The sequence below is a fragment of the Neolamprologus multifasciatus genome, chromosome 4 (assembly GCF_963576455.1).
Source record: "Neolamprologus multifasciatus chromosome 4, fNeoMul1.2, whole genome shotgun sequence".
NCBI classification, from domain to species: domain Eukaryota; kingdom Metazoa; phylum Chordata; class Actinopteri; order Cichliformes; family Cichlidae; genus Neolamprologus; species Neolamprologus multifasciatus.
Window position 1 is genome coordinate 3,341,158 of NC_140442.1, and position 19,925 is coordinate 3,361,082.

The 19,925-nt window shown below is 42.0% G+C and overlaps 3 protein-coding genes across 5 annotated transcripts in view; all 3 read right to left on the reverse strand.

Moving 5' to 3' along the window:
• foxk2b (forkhead box K2b) overlaps window positions 1-5,088 on the reverse strand; it is a 32,024-nt gene extending 26,936 nt beyond the window's left edge. Inside the window, exon 1 of the mRNA XM_085156927.1 lies at window positions 4,583-5,088. Coding sequence (XP_085013053.1) covers window positions 4,583-4,863 — 281 coding nt within the window. The 5' untranslated portion in view covers window positions 4,864-5,088. The remainder of the gene's footprint in view (window positions 1-4,582) is intronic.
• Window positions 5,089-10,326: 5,238 nt separating this feature from the next.
• tmem238l (transmembrane protein 238 like) lies at window positions 10,327-13,935 on the reverse strand. Its single transcript, XM_085156928.1, has one exon. It carries the CDS (start codon window positions 13,901-13,903, stop codon window positions 13,424-13,426), a length of 480 nt encoding a protein of 159 aa, XP_085013054.1. The 5' UTR covers window positions 13,904-13,935; the 3' UTR covers window positions 10,327-13,423.
• Window positions 13,936-15,965: 2,030 nt separating this feature from the next.
• Window positions 15,966-19,925, reverse strand: part of pirt (phosphoinositide interacting regulator of transient receptor potential channels) — a 35,445-nt gene continuing 31,485 nt past the window's right edge. Inside the window, exons 1-2 of one of the 3 annotated variants that reach the window (XM_085158212.1) lie at window positions 18,462-18,890; window positions 15,966-17,984 (exon numbers count right to left, since the gene is read on the reverse strand). In XM_085158212.1, coding sequence (XP_085014338.1) covers window positions 17,563-17,984; window positions 18,462-18,474 — 435 coding nt within the window. In that variant the 5' untranslated portion in view covers window positions 18,475-18,890 and the 3' untranslated portion in view covers window positions 15,966-17,562. Of the gene's footprint in view, window positions 17,985-18,241; window positions 18,891-19,925 lie in introns of those variants that run through there. The other 2 variants (XM_085158214.1, XM_085158213.1) reach the window with 2 other exon arrangements.

The window sequence follows — 19,925 nt, forward strand, 5'->3', positions numbered from 1 at the left end:
GCTGCGTTTTCAAAAATACCCGTGTAGGTGTGGACGTAGCGTAAAAGACTTAGTAGTTTATTTTTTTACTACCTGGAATTTATTGCAGATTACTTGTATTTGCTTAATTGTTTACTAAATGTTTGAGGTGTGACTGGTTGGAGGATGTGTTCGCGCGAACATTTTTCTTGTAAAACAAGGGGGGCCCAGCAAAAAAGGTTTGGGAACCACTGCATTAATGGAACCATTAATGTTTTTTCCCCCCATCATACATGGAGACTGCTCCAGTTGTGGCTGCAAACAGAAATTGGCGCCATTGTCAATGTGCTTACAAGTAATTTGTCGGAGCCAAAAATGAACTTTTGCCCTACTTTTAGCTCTGTATGATGTTAGTGAGGGTTATCACTAATATGATGACAGCTCTGGCTGCCCGAATCAAAACCCCCACCCACCAACCAATCTGATGAAAGTTGGCTTACGAGGAATTTAAGTTCAGCAGGGTTACTCCGTTAGCTATCCGTTAGCTATCCGTTAGCTATCCGTTAGCTATCCGTTAGCTATCCGTTAGCTATCCGGGGATGGGCCGTCTACCTGCAGAGATGGAGGCAGTGAGCAAAGTATGTGGAACAACCAATCGGTGGGCCTCTCGTACTTGTGCTGTTGTTGGTCCATCAGCCAGCCGTGGAGAAGAGTGAAGCTACTGCATAAAAAAAAGCTGAATTTCAAATGTTCACTGTCTGTGCTTTTCATTCTGTATTTTTTGATCTCGGAAACTTCCCCCCCCACAGTCCTCCCATTCCCTTCCCCTTTCTGCCCACATGTCAATCAATTAGCATTCGGCAGACGCATTTATCATCAGCTTCCAGCGACGTGCAGTGAAGATTCTGAAGTGCTGTGCACTGAATGAACCCAGACGCTGTACAAGGTATGTACGGACTATGATGACACTCTTGATCCACAAGTAAAATTACAGAGTTTCAAAAAAGGATGAACGCAGGCCACAAACACTATGCTGAGAGGGTTTAACACATCGTCACATCATTTACCAGACAAACTGCTGCCCGTCACAGACACAGTAGTGACATAAACTTAAGGATCACCAGGTAAGTTTCAAATATGTTCCGAAGAATTTTAGGTAATGAACGAAAACATTAACATCCAATCAGAATCAATCTGTCATTTCTGCTCATGACTAAATAAACAGATTAGAAAAATATCAAACATTTCTGTCTTGTTTGAAATGATCAGAGGTGGTCTAATATCAGAGGTAACAAAATAACATTGTTTGCAAGATACATAAAGTAACAAGTGCTAATCACATATCCATTTTCACAGTCTGAATGAGGCTCAGAGAGGGGAAAGCTGTTTACGGTATCCAACACCCCCCTCCTAACATGCGATCACAGAAGCCTTTTTATTTCTCATTTTCCTCTGTGTGAATAATGAGGCTTAAACTCCAAATGCACAGTTGCTACGCTGCTAAGCTGCGAGGACGGCAACAAACAAAGCTGGTTTCGCTGAAGACTTTCGCTTGATGTTCACCCCCACCCGGCCCGCACAAGAGAATGTAAACAAAAGAGGACAGGAAGAGCACCGACTTGGAGTGAATTTTGGGGTGTGGGAGAGGACAGGGAAGGGGGGAGGGAGGATGGGAAAGGGAAGGCTGTTGCTTTTTTGTTCGCTCCGTTTACATCACCAAAAAGGAATCCCTGGAATACAACCGACCTGTCCCCTGAGCCGCGGCTCTACGAGTTCTCTCATGCTGTCAATCTGCTTCCTCAGCTACACCCGTCTCATCGTGGGCAGCGAGGCTCTTTTAAGGGTCTTCTGTGACACGAAGGTTACTTTTAAAACCCGTGAGCAGGAGCTGGGTGGTGTTCCATTCATGGAAGTCGTATTAACCGCGATTATAAGCTCAGTTGGCCTGATCAATATGAGAATTTGACACCCCTGCTGTTCCTTCCTTGATCCTTGTAGTTCTTTTACATACGGGAATGCGCTGATCTTTGCATGACGCCAAAAAAGAGCAGTGCAGAAATGTATTCGGCTTTCAAACACATGCCTGCAGAAATATTTTTCTGCAAAAGGACAATTTGGAAATTGCTTCAAGTCAAAACAAGTCTGTTGTGTAAAAAGTGTTTTCATATTGAGATATTGCACAATAGCTGAGAGCAGTGTGCAAAGTCTGACCAGAGCTGGCAGACGTTTGCAGGCTTGTCGACATTGCCGGGCACTGCAGTGAATAAACTGCAAACACTTTCTGGCACGCTTAAATCCCAGATAGCCGCTTTGGCAAAATGGAAACCAGGAGGTTTTTTTTTTCTCTTTAAACCGAATCACACGCAAAAGGCTGACTGAATACTTCCTGTTCAAGGAAAAATATGTATCGTTGTTTTCCCTCTCTTCTTCTAACAAGGCTGAAATTACACCCAAAATAAAATCACACTACAAGTTCTTTAGTCTTGTATTTTCTGATCATTTCATTTTGACATTTTGTTTTAAATTCGCTTTAGTTTCAGTTGCTTTCCAGACTGGGTTTACTCAATTCAGTCTAGTTTTTATTGTTTAAAACTGATTGTTTTAGTTTTGGTTGCAATTTTATCTACTTATTGTTTTGGTTTTTTTTACTGACTGTAGTATGGATGGTATTCAGCACAGGTAAGCTTTGGAAAAATTTGGGTTGAATACAATACACTAAAAACAGCACATTTTTAAGACATTTCACAAATTTTATAATTAAAAATTAATACTCTACATATATTTTTCAAAGTTTACCAAATTGTTTCAGAGATTTACATATATTATAGTATAGAAATTTTAAAAAAGGGAGTCCAGCAACAAATATTTATGTTGAAGGTGAGTTTCGGATAGTAATTAAAATATTGCTTATTTTAATTGTTGGGTCTCTTCACAGATCAGAAACGTTTTCAAGGTGATGTCTTCAAATACTTCATTTCTAAAATACATATATATTTTAGATTTCATTCATAAGGAGAAAAAATGTAAATAAAGTAAATAATCACATGACAAAATAAAGTGACACCATTATGAAAACCGAATCAGTACAAATGAAGGAATGATTGTTAAAACTAGCACATTTTGGGAACTGGCCAATTAAATTAAACAATAAATGACTGAGCATTTAAAACATTGATTTACTGGTCTGGCTATTTCCTGGCCAGGGCTGGTTTTTGGCATATATATTTCAATATTTGGCAGTTAAAAAAAAGAAAGGGGAAAAAAAACAGACAGTTGTCCCACTCTGAGCTGGTCAGCAGTGTAGCTCCTACAAATCTGTCAGAATGAGTACATGTCACGGGTAAAAAGCCCGGAGCCCAGAACAGCACATTCAGCAGAGCTGTGCTCAAAGGTAAGGTAGCGCTTATCAATGAAGTTGCAATAAACATCACAATGTGACCATGCAGCTCCACAACCACGCTCCTTGTTATTGGTGAACAGCTTCCCCATTACACTGAAATCCAGAATAATGAACTTTCCTGCAGTAACATTTGGTGAAGGCTGGGCTCCACCTATGATTTGGAGGCTAGCCTACCCTACCATTTCTATATTAGTAGACTGTAGGCAATATTATTTTTAAGCTTGCTATATTACTTTTATATAAATTTTTTTGAGGAGTGGTTTAACTGGAAATGTGTATCGAGTCCTTATACCAGTTATCAGTTTACATAATTACTAATAATTCAAAGCCAATTCACCAGTTCTGAAAATGCCAAATCAGTACCCCCCAAAATAATGCCTTAAAAACATTACCTGTAAGTGTGTCTGTATAAACAACATGGGCTACATTCATACAGGGATTTACTGGAACAAGGAAACCAAACTGAAGTACCAATCAGACCTGTCCCCGGTCTGGCAGATAGAGTATTTCACAAGAAAACAACGTCATCGAGCCTAATAGTTAAACAATGGCGAGAAGCAGGCTACAACCTGCAACTCGGAAACCAGCCTCTCAGGACATCAACGTATGTCAGAAAAGACGTGAATTTCGTGTTTAACAGTTGGCTGGCACACACAGCTGTCATGACCTCCATATGTGCGGACCGAGGTCAAAGGTCCTGCAGGTTGAGCTGCTGTGGGCAGACAGGGCGGAGACGCCAGGTTTGTTTACGTTTAGGGGTCAAACAGAAGCTCCATTCACAAGTACAGGCTACAGGCTACAGCTAACCGCTAACTAACGTGTTGACATGGCTGAAATGACGGATGTTTACAGTATCACGAGAATGCATTTCTCGCTTAAGGGTGTCCACGTGACAGAAAGAGAAAAAAACCCCACTACCATTCAATGTCAACAACAGCGTCCCCGTAGCTACGAGTTAAGTTGATTATTTTAGCTAACTAGGTTAACTAGCTAACTATGGCTGAAATGTGGCAGTTAGGCAGGCGGCTAAATAACACTGCTGCTAACAAAAATGTCAACAAAGAAAAATGGCATTGGGAACAGGATGCGGGGTTCTTGCTAACATGCTAAAACACGTGGTGCTGTCGACTCCACTGCTAGCCTACATAAACCCAATGTTGTTAACTTTAGCCGCCTGGCTGCTGGAGATGGGAGCCCACATGTTCACTGAGAGGGGTAACTTACATTCGTGGTAGCTGCAGAGGAGGGGCGCCCCGTCTGAGGAACACTCCGTCTACAAACACCCCGTTTTTACCCAGACATTTCAGGTAAAAATCTCCGGTGGCGTCGTCGGTGAATATCTCCAGATGCCTCCGCGAGATGAAGCTAGAGTGGCCCATGCTCACGTCCACGGAGCCCTGCGACGAGTTCCGGCCGATGGTCACAGAGCGCTTTTTCATCATGTATTCGAATTCACGGCCCTCGAGCCGGGCAACCGGCCCAGACGATCCGCTCACCACAGCCATGTTCGGGTTAAAGTCTCTAAACGCCAAAAATACCAGGGGGCAACTAAAGCACCGGAGTACGGACGCCTGACTGTGGTCCTTCAGAGGCGCGTGTAAATAAAGCAAAACTACAAGAGGGGCATCAAATTCAAAACAGGAATCTAAAGGGGAACATGCGAGGCCAGGGACAGCGGCTCCGACCCACCGCCGAGAGAAAGGCTAGCTACCAAATCGAGCAAGGGGAGGGTATGGCTTTACTGACAGCGCTAAAAGCCAATCACGAGCAGGGAAGCTGGTGCGGTTCCGCGTCTCCGACCAATCACACGCGAGAATTAATCCGAGGACAGATTCAAGGTCGGTTGAGGGGCCCATATGGCTGGGTGGAGATCTGCAAGCTGCGGGGGGACGAAAAACGAGCAAAGGAGCGGATCGATGGGTCTACACGTGCAATCAGTCGCAGCAATCACCCCCTCTACCGATGATCTATAATCTGCGAGTGTGCGTCGATATAATCGATTAATCGGGGATCCAGGGCGAGAATCTGACGTTTATATTGTGGGAGTTTGCAGGATTTAGCTCGGCACGGTCTGCGAGGGGTGTCAGCGCAAAGCCACCATGCGCCGTTTCGCTTCCTCCTCCACTACAGAATCCACGCCTGGTTTTGCGCAACGCTTCCTTTGCAGCATCTTGTTACTTTGTAATATGAGGTTAGATATATTTTAAGTGATTATAGTTACGCTCTGTAATCAGTACAAACATCTGGCGGCCATCAAAGACAGGCAGACCTCATTTTGGTTTGCGGCAGCTTTGTAGCCCCGCGCTGTAACGGTCTGCAGGTGAATGACCTCCACCTGCATGCCACTTGTTTGTAAACAGTGGCTGGCACAGGCGCGCACGAGACTAGTCAATGCCTCAGGTGCGAAGTGATAATTAGGTGTTAACAGCCTGTGGGTGCATCCACGAGGTAACGCCAAGGTTAGTTGACATGTCAATGGTTTGAATACACAGTTGGTCAGAGTGTTTGGAAAGTTTAACAAAAGGAAGATGCTGGAATCTGCAGCAGTTTAAGCAAACAGATGATCAAGAATCAAGGAGAAAAAGCTTGGAAATCCACGTTTATGCAGTAATAAAGATTCAGTTTTATTTTGTGGACTTGATAATATAGCCTTTAGTCCCGGATGGCATATCACAGAACATCAAGAAGTAAACTTTGGGTCGTTCACTTTGGGGGTTGCTTGAGACAAAATTACAGCTGTTGGCTTATGTAGTGCTGTACGCTTGGGTCCACCCTTCGTTTTCCCAATGCTTCGTCTATTTTTTAAAAATTTAAATAGCACCAAATGCCAACATCAGTTGCATCAATTATGTTTTTTTCCTTTTGTTGTTGTTTATATTGCAATGTAATCTGTACTTGTACGTTAAAACCTTCTATGTTTTTGCTCTTCTGCCTCCATCTCACCCTATTCACACCATCCTCCTCTCTCACATCAGCCTTCTCCTTCACTCCACTCCACGAATCTCCTCTGTGATCTTTTCCTCTTGCTTGGATGCTCATCATAATTTCCCCCTTTATGAGGTTTGATAGATTTGTTATATATCAATGAAAAAAAAAACTAAAGCAACACTGAAACCAGTATAAATCGCAGCACTAAAGTTGCAGCCACCACTGCTACGTAAAATAAGTCCTGCACCGGTCCCCAGACGATTACAACCTGGCCCGCTGTCTTTCAGAAAGAAAATTGTAGAAGAAAATCAGTAGCAGCATTATGTTAAACAGTCTCAAAGCAGTCTGTGACTGCAGTGAGTCAGAACTGCTTTTTAACTCAATTCCAGTCAGTCAGAATCAGATCCAGCTGTCACGCCTCACTTCCAGTTTCAAAAACACCAACACGGCAACAGCAAAAGTGCTCAGCAACAGGGTTCCTCCACAAACCAGTGGGTGACATCCAAGTGGCTACATCCATCTTTCAGACTGTCAATGGGCCAAGCATGGGGACACCTGTCACACCTGTGAGTACGCAAGGGTCTGTTTAACATCATTTTCATCACTGGACTGTGAGTGAGAGGGCCCGTGTAGATGTTTACATGCCTTCCTGTTTTTTGGGTGTTTTCACACCTATAGTTTGTTTACTTTGGTCCAAATCAGTCGATGATTTCTTTTTCATTTGTAGCTTTTCCCCCCTGTGGTGTGGTTTGTTTTCACACAGAGAAAAATGGAATTGAACTCCAAGTGAACCGACATGCATCACCACAGACCACATTTGAGTATTCAGTCTGCTGATTGGCCAGATGTGTCTGGGACAGGAGCGACAAAAGTAAAAACAGGAAGAAGGTGTTGTCTTCTGGACTATTGGAGAAAACTGAGAATTTCTGTTAATTTCACAGCTAGTTGCTACACTGTACAGATCTTTACACATCTTTAGTACCTTACCGTATCCCACATTATCCCAAACTGACACACACGCACATCCGAACTCTGCAGTTGTGCAAACATCCTTACATTACGATGCACCAGCTACATGTGCCCAGATGGCTAACTTCATGAAGATTTCAAAGAAATATAAAACTTTAATTATACTCTGGTTTGGACATGGAGAGAAACTGCTAGAGACACAATGGCCAAGTAAAAACTGATGTAGTCATTGTGACTTGTAAGAGATTTATGGAAAATAGCATCAAGGCTTAGCTTCATCATCCACATTTGAGTTATAAAAAATAATCTTCCTTATAGTGTTGATCAAGAGCAACCTATCCATAAAGAATAGATATTTTGTATCATCCTGTAAACATATTTGTTTGTGCTGTAAAGCTGTAAAGCTGGGCATTTTAACATGGAAGTCTGAAGGGTCTGACTCACTGCTATAGCAGCCTCACGTGGCCAAAAGAGGAACTGCAGTTTTTTGTTGCCGCTCGCTTAAAAGAAAGGAGTAGAAATAAAATGAAGTAATAGTAAAGATTAAGTAGACATAAAAAAGATAAAAATAAATAAATAAAAAGGACCATTTAGACCATGCGGGAACTAGACAAATGAAAGAGTAAACGGGGATGGCTTTAATTTGGTTTTAAACACTGATACCTCTACCCCTAAAATGTACAGGACAGATATAAAGATATTTAAACAGGAACAGGAGGTTTGTTGAAAACATATACTTTAGAGGTTCTCACTGGTTATTTCCAACAGGTTGGAGATTGATATCCACATAAAATACTCTGCTTTTGTACACTTGGAAGTGTAATGCATTTGCCTTGACTGAAAGTTACTCAGGGTCAATTCCTTTTTGTTTTTAAATGTCCAAAACAAAGAAAAGCAACCTTTTTGAATAAACCTCAAAAATAAATAAAGGCTCACCTGTTGGTTTATTCCAGTGTACACGTTATACATGCGCACCTGCCACTTTGTTAGGGTGTGGCATGGCTTATGGTGTCAGACAGACTAGTCTGAGTATTTTAGAAACTGTTGAACATTTAATGGTTTGTGGAAATATCCAATGATTGGCAGTCCTTTGAGAAAAAAATGCCTTGCTGATGCCAGAGGTCCGAGGAAAATGTCTGCTTTGAGCTGATATGAAGCTCAAGAGTAACTGAAATAACCACTAGTTACCAGCAAAGGTTACAGAAAAGCGTACTATTTCTATTTCAGCTGTGAGATTTAAATAGTAAGTTCATAATTTGGTGTAAACAGCATGACAGCATGGGTCCATTCTGCCTTGTGTCATTTGTTCAGGTGGGTGTTGTTGTGATGCGTCGGGGGTATTTTTATGGTACATCTTGTTCCCCTTTACTTCATAACCACGCTGATGGCTCCTTCCAGCAGGACAACACACCAGGTCACAAAGCTTAAGTCAAACTGGTTTCTTGAACATGACGATGAGTTCACTGTACTCAAACAGCCTCCATGCTCACCAGATCTCGATGAAACAGAGCGCTGTAGGGATGCGATGGAACGGCAGATTCACATCAGACATCACAGCTGACAAATCTGCAGGAACAGTGTGATGGTGGTTGAATCTCTGCCACGAAGAATCAAAGCATCCAGAAAGTAAAGTAAAAACGGAGTCCAACCCAGAGCTAGCAGGGTGCACCTAACAGTAAAATTAATTTTATAAAATGGTTTTACTGAGATAATTTTGTACAAATGCAATGACGCAAACACAAACTATTTTTATTTAACTATATATTGATTAAAGACACAATCAGCTGTAATTTTACAGTATAGTTAATGTAAATTTCCACCTTTTAAGTGTAATAACTCAAACAGTTTTATTTATAGGCTGTATTTCACCTCATAAACACAAATATTATTTCCACAGATTTAATAGAGAGAATAGTTTGTCCAGTCCACTGCACTCAACTGTAAGTAGAATCAAAATAAATACAGGGTCACTTTCCCTCCAAAAACGAGCTCATGTGGTTTCATTTCTTCTTCCTTTTCCCTTCTGCAGTGGTGTCAACAATATTCCAACCAGAGACATAAACCTTACTGACCACTGGGGGGAGACACACACCTTCCCTGGTGCTGAAACGATGACATCATGAAGCCAACAGCCATTTTAAGCTGTTAGGCTGGAGAAGTCGAAATAATAAACACATTATGATCACTTCATCGCCTGCCAAAAGAAAGATTTATCTGCCTACTGCCAACACAGACATTCATCTGCTTTTTAATAACAACATTCAAAGAGTCCAGCTTATCAAAATAAGCTTCCAAATGGGCTCATGTTTATCTGATAATACATTAATACACAATAGAGATTTTCAGTAATTGATAGTTCTCGATTCACGATTTATGGACTCAAAATGATTCATTGACGCCTGACAGAAACCACGGCAGAAAAACGAAAGACAAATTGATTCTTCCTCATCTTTATGCTCGTCATACTTTCCGTAGTGACAGTCAGGCCAGTTTTTGCAACAATCCAGGAAGAGTGGCGTCCACTAATGGCTAGAAAATATTGGACAAAGCTCTTTAAAACCACAGGCGCTTCTCTGACGCGGTGTATGCTTCACCATATTGTGCTAACCACCCAGGATTGAAACTTGAGTCTCATGGCCTCATTCTACCCCCTCGTAAACAGCGCGTCACATGGGAAGTGCAAGTATTGATTGTGTTGCGTGTGGCTGTGATTAAGATTGCAACAACATACACTATGTAGGCAACTTTGGGATTTTAGCATAATAGAGAAGGCGGTGTCCCCGGGGGGAGAGGAGCAGCTGAGCAGGAGGGGTTTCCATCTCTTTCCAAAGAGAGACAGACCCATTACGCCTCTTCTCCATTTCCTCTCTCAGGGGCAGGAACCAAATGGACACATTAATAACACTTCGCATGTCTGAAGGAGCTAATGGCGCCTTGAGTGCTGATTAAGGCTGGGAAGAATTGGGTGCGGAGAAAGCGTATTGGTTTCACTCCCTTTAGTGACTGTTGCGGTGCGTAAACTGAATCCAGCATTCAGGTTGCGCATTTTTGTTTCTTTTTAAGGTAAGCTACTTTAAATGAGCTGCTGGTGTGCCGCTGTTTCTGACCTCTCTACTTACATTTCTTTGTGTGAGAGTGTTTAGACTGGGTGGATCTAACTAAAAATAAACCCCAACCCAAAACCCACAGTGCCAGTTTGGCCAGTTTGAGGAGCTACCTCACAAAGATCACACGTCAGTCATCCCAGAGCATATTTAGTTACTAGTTTCAAAGGCTTACATGAATGTGCAAAGTCAGGTTGAAATATAAATACAAACTCACAATATATAGACAGATATAACAGTGACATAAATAAGGCACGATGCATCAACTTGGCACAAGTTTTCAAATGCATGAAAGTGCTGTCAAATATATTTCCATCAAAGTGTGGGGATCGAGGCTGTCCAGTGTGCTGGAAACTTTTAGCCTGAAGACAAATGGTGGCGTTTTCGTTCTTTCCTGGGAGTCTGGGAGTAGTCAGATGTGCTCCTGGTCTTTGCCGGATTTGGATGTAAAGCACAAAACCTCAGCGAGTTCCAGAGAAGCACAGAGTCAGCTCAGCTTGACCTGCTCGTGCGATCAGTTGGAAAGTGATCAGAAGCTCGCCCAGAAACACGACTCAGTCCAGTTTCACTCACGCTGTAGTTACAGGATGTCACGTTTGGGTAAGTTGAGCTCCTCCTCAGACACAGTCAGGTCACCCATGTACCAGAATATCCAGAAGATCAGACTCAGGAAGATCAGCAAAGGTCCAGATATCACAAAAAAGTCCCAGAAGCTCAACGGGGCGAAGATCCCGATGAAGAAGAGGATCAGGCCAACGATGTCTAAAATCAAAGCCAGCGCCAGGAACGTGCTGCTGCACTTATTCGGCTCCATAGCCGGGCCGGAGGAGACGGGCAGATGGATGTCGTCTGAAGGCCTGATGACACTTAAAAGTCTGTGCTTCCTGTCTTGGGGAACTTTTTTTTTATCCAGCACACCTCTACATTTCTTTCATAGCAGAGCTTTGTGGCGAAACTGGTCTAAAAACCAAAACAACGGGTTTTGCTCATTAACAGATCTTTAAAGCCCCGCAGCACGCCTTCATTCCTCTGAAGGGCTGACTTGTTTTGCACCTTCCACGTGTCGTTACAGCGACCCATTGTCTCAAACCAGTGTGACAGATTTATGCACATATATTTCATAATCAGCTGCCACCGAGCTTGTGTTTACACGGCGATAAGCTTGCAGTAATTATTCAGGGACCCCGGATCTTTCTGTTCAGCTAATGAAACCAAAGCGATTCGAGGCGTCGCATCTTTTATCAGATCGCTCAGAGCCTCCACGTCGATTCCAGTCTCACCGACTAGAGATTTATCCCTGGAGATATACTCTAGTTACCTTTTGTATTTGCCTTGGGAGCAGCTCTGCAGGGTGGATACACTGCATTAAAGCATTTCCAACTATTTGATATTTCACGGTTCGTGCAGCTCAACAATAGCGACACGTATTATAAAGTGCAGCCACAAAGAGGAAATGCACGTAATGGAAACTTCTCTGTGAGTACCTTGTTTGACCAGTCACGCTGCCACTATTTGTCTTTTTGTCTCCGGCTTTGACTCGCTGTCCTCTTTACTGTTCGAGGAAGTGTGCACAGCGGAGACGGATTCAGCTTTATTTACTGTAACGCCGCGGCTTTGATTAAAGCGAGCTGAGCTGTCAGTCACGCTGACTCTGTTTGTCAGAAGCCATTTCAGTGCTTGATCAACTGAACCCTGCAGAGGCCGCGTTTGCATAAGGTGTGCCGTCAGTGGAACTTGAACCTCCGGATCAAACAGAGGCTGCTGCTCCCAAACATATCTAGAAATATAAACGTACTCTCCCAAACAAATTCATATCATATCTGCGTATGGAAAATGCTATAAAGTAAAGTTACGCCGTGTCTGGCTTTGTTTTGCCATCACCGCTCTGCTGAGTCAAACCAGTCTGACCAGTGTTTGTTTTGAACTGACAGCAAAGCAAACAGCAAACACGACCTCTTTACTGTGTCTAGTTATCAGTGGAAAAGTGGAAAAAATGAAGTAATGGAGGGCTACCAATAATCAGTCCTTTCACCTTGTAATTGTAGCTGTGGCTCAGAGGTATATCTGCGCATTCTCTGCTTATCCAGCTTATATCAAATCTACAATCAGGTACAGATATAATACAAATAATATAAAGTCTGATTTTCGTAGACTCTAAATCTGTAACAATTGTTAAAATGAATTGTTACAATTGTTACAATTGTTACAATTACAATTGTAACAATTGTTACAATTACAATTGTAACAATTGTTACAATTGTTACAATTGTAACAATTACAATTGTAACAATTGTTCATTTTTTTTATACAAGCAAAAATAAATAAATAAACATTGAGTATTTCTAGCTGCAAGGCTGTCCGTCTACTCAGGGCTCTGATGTTCCCCCACTTCTTTCCTTTTTATTGCACAATTTTATATATGAAATTTGCAACACAAGCAGAAAAAAAGAGTTCCTGCAAACTATTAGTTGGAAGAATCTAAAGAGTCCGGGGCCAGTGAGGTTCTGGGGCCTGAAGCAGCTGCAGCACAACAGGTCGTGTTTTATCTTCTATAGATCCACCGTTCCTGACCATTCCTTTTAAAAGTTTTCTGGAAAGAACAAAGAAAGTTCTGCTTGAACACATTTTCGAGTTAAAGTGCCCCGCTGTGCTCCGACTGAAAAGGACTCGCAATTCATTTTGAATTGATTCGCTGAGAATGCCTCGAGTGAACTCTCTTTCTTATTTCCCTGCAAACGGTGGCGAATTCTTTCTAGGAAATGTACAAAGTCATTAATGTGAAATTACAGACCAGAAAAGTAAAATATAAGCTCAGTGAGAAAGAACAGAGTATAAAGGGCCTTGTGCCTCAGTATTTCTAACATTGTGATTTACAGCCTATTTAAACATGTTTGACAGAACAGGCTCAGACATAATGCCCATCTAGGTTTGACTGAGAAGCCTGGGAAATATAACTTGCAGTAGTATCATCCCTCTTTCTCTGCGTACTGTACAGAAGGCTCCAGAAAGAGGCACAATAAAGCGGCCAGATGCGCATTTTAACACGGAGGTACTCATCAGGACATCAGCTCGTGTCATTTTTGCCCATTTTGCTCTCCACGTCAGGGATGTCCGATGAGGTATCGTAGCCTTCGTTGGAGTAGGCGGTGGATCTGCCCCACGTCACCCTGCTGGCTTTGTGTGGAGAGGATCCCCCGTGGCTGCTCTCCTCATCCTCCACGCACTTCATGCTTTCCTCCCCTCCGCTCAGCTTCATGGTTAACCTCTCGGATAGTTTCCTGGCCAGCTCCACGATGCTGTTCCTCTTCTTACAGCCGTCATCCACCGACACCTGGACGTTGCCCACGTACCACATGAGCCAGCAGGCCAGGCTGATGAAAATGATCAGGGAGCCGGTGTAGATCAAGAAGTCGCCATAAAAGAGTCCGTTGATGCGCAAGTTGGCGAAGATCCCGATTAAAAGCAGGATCACGCCGAGCACGTCAAACACGACGGCGATGAGAAACATAAGAAAGCAGTTTCCGATGCACTTGATCGCATCCATCCTAAACAGATCACAGCCGCTTCAAGCTTGTATAACGGCAAGCTGCTTCATCCTTTATACCTGAGCCGAGGCTGCGCACCTGTGGAGAGAGACGCCCCGCCTTAAAGTAGAAATAAACAATGTGTTCACGCAGGTGCACTCAGTGTACACACAAAACAAACACACACGTACGCGCACTTCCTTTTTGCTCGTTTTTCACACTGAAAAGTCAAACTTCCTGAATTCTCCAGTTCACAACAACAACAGTCATTCCAGGAAACTTTTCACTCCAGGCGCACTGTGAAATATTAGAAAGACCAGGAGTTCCCCTTATGAGGAAGCGCTCAGCCAGGTGGAGCAGACATCTGCCACGTGGTGAGGGGACAGAGGAAGCAGATACAGCAGACAGGTTTCGTTTATTATATTTATTGATATTTAATAAAGGATTCAAAATTGTAGTTAGAGTCCAGAATCTCGCAGGCTGGTCTGGGCAATGCAAATAATGCAGGACTCACAAGACTCCTTAGCATAATATTTGGCTGTCAAATTATACAGATGTATGCATCGTGTATGTTGTGAATATCGGGAAGAAGCAGGACAGACGAGATCTGCAAAGAGTGGTGCGCTCGGCCGAACGCATCATTCAATCAGAGCTCCCTGACCTGCTGTCCATCGACACCAAGCGGTGCAAGTCCAAAGCTAGGAAGATTATGATGGACCTCTCCCATCCCAACAATGGACTCTTCTCACTGTTGAGGTCTGGGAAGCGCTTCCGCTCCCTTAAGGCCAAAACAGAGAGAATGAGGAGGAGCTTCTTCCCCCAGGCTATTCGGGCCCTGAACCAGGTGTAGGACTGGACTCTCACACACATCACATCACCACACATTTCCTATAATCCTATAATTCCCATAATTTATAATCTTTATAATCTCTTTCTGCTATTTGCACATTTTTTACTGTAAATTTCTAAGTTAATTTGTACATTTTGTAACCTGTAAATTGTAAATACTGAAAAACTTTTTTCTGTCATTTAATGGTCGGGCATTGTACAGCTACAAGTATTTCACCCCCATGTCATACTGTGTATGGTTGTGTGTGTGTGACAAATAAAATTTGAATTTGAATTTGTATTTATTTGTTGTGCTGATGTTGGATTAGAACTTCTTCGGGTGTTTTTTCCCATTCATGGTTGTTTTGCTAACTCCCCAAACATTTTCATTTTCAGTTAGTTTGATTTTAAGTTTACCACGTCCTTCTTTAATTTCCAATTTTAATGGAATTTCAAGTTGATTTTTATTTTATTAAGTTATTTGTACTTTTCCCTCACATTGCGATACGTGTATGTGCACATGAATCATTTTTACTAACACTTCTAAACCTCCAAACAGGGAAAGTTAAAGTTAAGTAGTGTTGTGATCAGAACTTGTTGCGCCCCAAACACTGCAGTTACATGAACACTGACAGACGTGGTCGTAACTGAGTAACGACAGCTAAATAAATAAAAACCTGAAACCGCATCTTCACAAAACTCAAAATGTAAAAGCATCATAACTGAAATAATGATTAAAACACTGTCACCTTTGATTTTCAGTCAAACTATTACATTTGATTTGAGTCTTTGCACTTAACTTGCAGGAGTCGTCTGCATTATATTTAAAAATAAAGGATGAACAACTCCTCAACACAAAGGTCAAAAGTATTAATAATAAAATTATATTATAAAAATATTAAGCGAGCTTCAGAGACTAAAGTTCAAGTTATAACGACACTAATTGAAAAGACTTTGCATATACAGAGCTTCTGACATTATGAATGCATCCTGGCCTGTGAATAATGATCATTTTCAGCATGAATTAATCCGTTTGTTTCTATAAAAGGGTGAAATATTCAAAAAGCTGTTTTGCTGTCTAAAACCAAAAGGTTTGTATTGTTATATCCAAGGCAAATGTGAAGACCATGAACTTTGGATTAAAAAAAAATATTGTAATAATCTGTTTATTGCAAATAAAACTCTGATTACATCAGAGGATCTTATATAAATGTCTATAAATCTTAAATATAATAAATATATCTCAACATAAACCTGTAGCAACACACCAAGAACAACTTCACTGTTATTTTGTACATTTAGACTTGATTTATGTTGATGACTGGAGGTGCAGTAATCACTACTGCAGTGACTTCAACTTGTGTAAATGAGTATTTTAGTATTTTTTTAGTTTAACATTTATTTTTAGATGTTATATGTTGTATATGTTCCTGGTTTCTGTGTGTTACCTGGCAACCTGTATGACAAAAAGTATAAATAATTGCTCAAAGATTAATTCACTTATTTATTAGCCACCTGGGGGAAGCAGACTGACACATGAAAACATTGGATCAATAATTACATATATTGCATTGTTTCAAATTCAACACATAGAGTAGAAGTATCGTATTGAAATAGAAATAATCCTGATTAAATAAAGCAAAGATTGCAAACTTAAATGTCTTTGCTAATTAAATATTCAGAGTTTCTCTAACATTTTCATCTTCTGATTATTTGACATCTGCTGTGGTTATTATATTAAATAAAAAATATTTAAGCTGAGCAGGCATTCGAATTTAATGTAATGATACATTAAATACTTTAATTCTGAACAAATTTGAGTGAGTTACCAGATATTTGCACACGTGTCTCTATCTAATATTTCCTGTTCCATTACCTCTGGCTTTGCTCTCGTTAGAAACCTGCCTCATGGCTGCAAAACACTTTATTGTGTTCGCTCAGCTTGTGTCTGACTCTCTGTGGCGAACAATGCTGCGCTGGAAGGGTTCACATAGGTCGTTGGAGCTTTTCCCTCTGAAGCTGCTCAGTCGGTGAACCAACACAGTAACCCAAACAAAGGAGTTAAAGAGGCTAAAATGCTCCTCGGAGCCGAGGGGAACCGTGGCGTTTGGTGATAATCGTCGTTCATTCATTACAAAGAGTGATTCCTTTCTGTAGCAGTCATACGATTCTTTGCAAATACACAATTATTGATTATCGTTACTTTAAATCTGATCTGCACTGCTAGCCCAAAGAGTGCATTTTCAGTGGGTAGAAAGAATTAATATTTAATGCACATTACAGTGAAATCTGGCTGTGAAGGGGTTACTTTAAATTGGCTGCTACCTAATATTGAAATCTTATGTTAATGTGCTTTCAGGTCACACCAGTCAAATTGTCACGCTTTACATAATTCAAGGATGAATACATTTAGATTCAAAGCATCCTTCCTTGTGGTTCCTTTCAACAAACACTCACAGCCACATGCACAAACACAAAGTGACAATAAGAAGATGTCGTGACTTCGACTGACACGGTCAGTCTTTGCATAATTTTTTATTTTATTCTTTGCAAATATTCATAAGGACACTTTGCTAAATTGTTTGTGCAGGTGTAAATAATTGCATTTTCTGCAGCGCATTCCTGTCCATGCGCTCTCATCCTATTTTCAACAGCCGCTGTTATTAATGAAATGACATCATGCACACTAGAAACTGCAACAGTGTCGCCAATCCAGAGAGATAAACATAATTGTGTCAAACAGTCGTCTATTAATCATTTTCCACAGAGCTGAAAAGATTAACCTCAGTTCAGAGTGCTCGCCACGTTTCTCCTGAAATTACATCCAAACATGAAGTTGTGCTGAAAACCGTCACAGGTTAAACACTGGAGGCCTGTAATAACTCAGGGGCTTCTTCATTTTCGACCGCTTCCTGTTCTCTTTGGTAATAGGAATCAGGACCACGCCCACCACAAAAACCATCAATCCAATGGACAGCAGGGCTGGTCCCAGGATGTTGGTGACCCTCCGGCAGTGGCCGGCGAAGTAAAGGCCGCTGATGATGATGCCGCATGCCAGGAAGCTGCCCCCGGTAGACATGAGGTGGATGGGGAACCAAAAGACGTCGGACTTCTTGGGGGAATTCTCCGTAGTCCAAACTGACTCGGTGCGGGACAGGCTGAACACGGTGCTCTCCGTGCGGCTCGGGGGCGTGAGCTGGTCCCTGGACTGGGACAGCGTGCACTCCCCCAGGGGGATGTTCTCTGGGCTCCCTGGCATGACTTCCTGGCTGACTGTATGGAAGCAATGTGGAATAAAAATCAATCTGGAAGGGAGGATGCGTCTTTTTCCTAAACACGAACGTTACTAAGGATATTGTAGAACATTTACAAGATACTGCAATAAGCAAAACACTCCACAAATCCACAAAAGTACAACGAGGACGTTTATGCTGCAATCAGAAATTTTAAAGAAAATACAAACGGCTTCTTTGCCCACTGGAAACGAGTCCACACCCAGGAAAGGAGCAAACAAGTCAACAAACACCTACCTTCGAATTCTGGATCAAGTCTCTTAGTCTGTATTTTTGAAGAACTGACAATAAGTTAGTGAAAAATCACAAATCCTGAAGGAGAAGCCGACAAAATCTCTGCCACCGTCTGACCAGAGAACCCAGTAAAATGCAGCCATACAGATTTAGCAAACATCTACCCACCCTCCTACATTATCTCCACCTACTCAAGACAACCCTGTGACCACCATCCCCTTACCATCTTCTACCATCGCAGGCGGTCTGTCCTGATATTACATGCAGGGCGAGGTGCTTGGCTTTGTTTCCCCAGAGGACATCCATAGACTCCCCCCAAACCACTCAGACTCACGGCTCCATTGGGCTCTAAAACGATTTCACAAAAACTTCAATAAACAGCTCCAGTACAGCCTTTTTTTTTTTGTTTTTCAGAAAAAAAGCCTCAAATTTTCCAGGACAGGACAATGAGAGGAAAATATCTGCCTTACTAGCCTGAACTCTTTCCATACAAAGAAGAGTAGGGGCAGGAAATGGCTCTCTGTTATAGGCAGATTGATGCAGCAAGCTTTCCAATACTGACGGTTATGTTGGTACAGCATTGATCTCAAAGTACCCTGGAGCAATTATCTGCAAGTTGTTCACTGGTCATGAGATCTGTGTAGTAAAATCAACCCTGTGAAAGTAAAGGAAATCGTTTAGAAATTCGGTCAAATTTGGGATTTTCCTTTGTCGTCTTCTTATTGAGCCGCTGAGATTTCACCTCGGGTGTGTAGGGGAGCACAGCGTCACAGGGGCGTCGCTGCAATCTGATGCTGCTGCTTCCATTAAACCCGGCCTGATATTACATTTGTGTCTGCTTCGCTTCGTGCGCTCTTTTGGAAAGACAAGTGCCACTATGTGGCCATTGATCTGAACACGAGCTCACACATTAACACTATTACGCTCGATGGAGAGCTCCTCGGCTACGGAGACGGCTCTTCGGGGCTGTTTCTACTTAGCAAAGGCTGCACCTACTCCCTGGTTTCATTCGATTACTGCTGTCCTCTCTTTAAAATGCACCATCATGTGGCGCTGATACATGAAGCTCGTCTACACTTGCAATGAGCAGCACGATCCAGCAGAGGGCAGCGTTGCCATGTGGCTTAGAATTGGACTTCAGGTTTGCTGTGTCATTAACTTTTAGTGAAATTTTAAACAGTACGAGCTGTTAATTGATCGGCTAATTCAACGTTTTACTAATTAACTTAGTTTGTTCTTTTACTTTCCACTGACATATGAGGAATTAATTGTCCGATCCATGTAGTGCTTGTGAGCATGACGTGCCTAATTCACTTAAACGGCCCATTTAGGGCTTTATCTCATTCATCTGATCAGTCATCTGAGGGCATTTTCCACCTGCAGGCCTGCAGACTAGATGTGATGTGAGATTGAGTTAATATATAAAGAACCGTGTCTCATTTGAACGTGTTTTTGAACGTAAAGTTTTGTGCACAAGCCAAAAGGTTGGAGGATGTAAAAGAGTCAAAAGATTACCTGATAAAGCTACAAGGATGTGCAGCCCTGATGTGTTTGGATGACTGCACTAATATGCTACAGTATAATATTGCTGTCTGTTTCACAGTTCCTAGAGATGAACACAGAAACATATAAATGATGGAGAGCTGGCCTTGTAATGTGTTGGATACTAAGTCTGCAGAATAAAGTT

Coding starts and splice junctions, on each gene's coding strand:
- tmem238l (XM_085156928.1), bottom strand. CDS start 13,903: ATGGATGCGATCAAGTGCATCGGAAACTGCTTTCTTATGTTTCTCATC.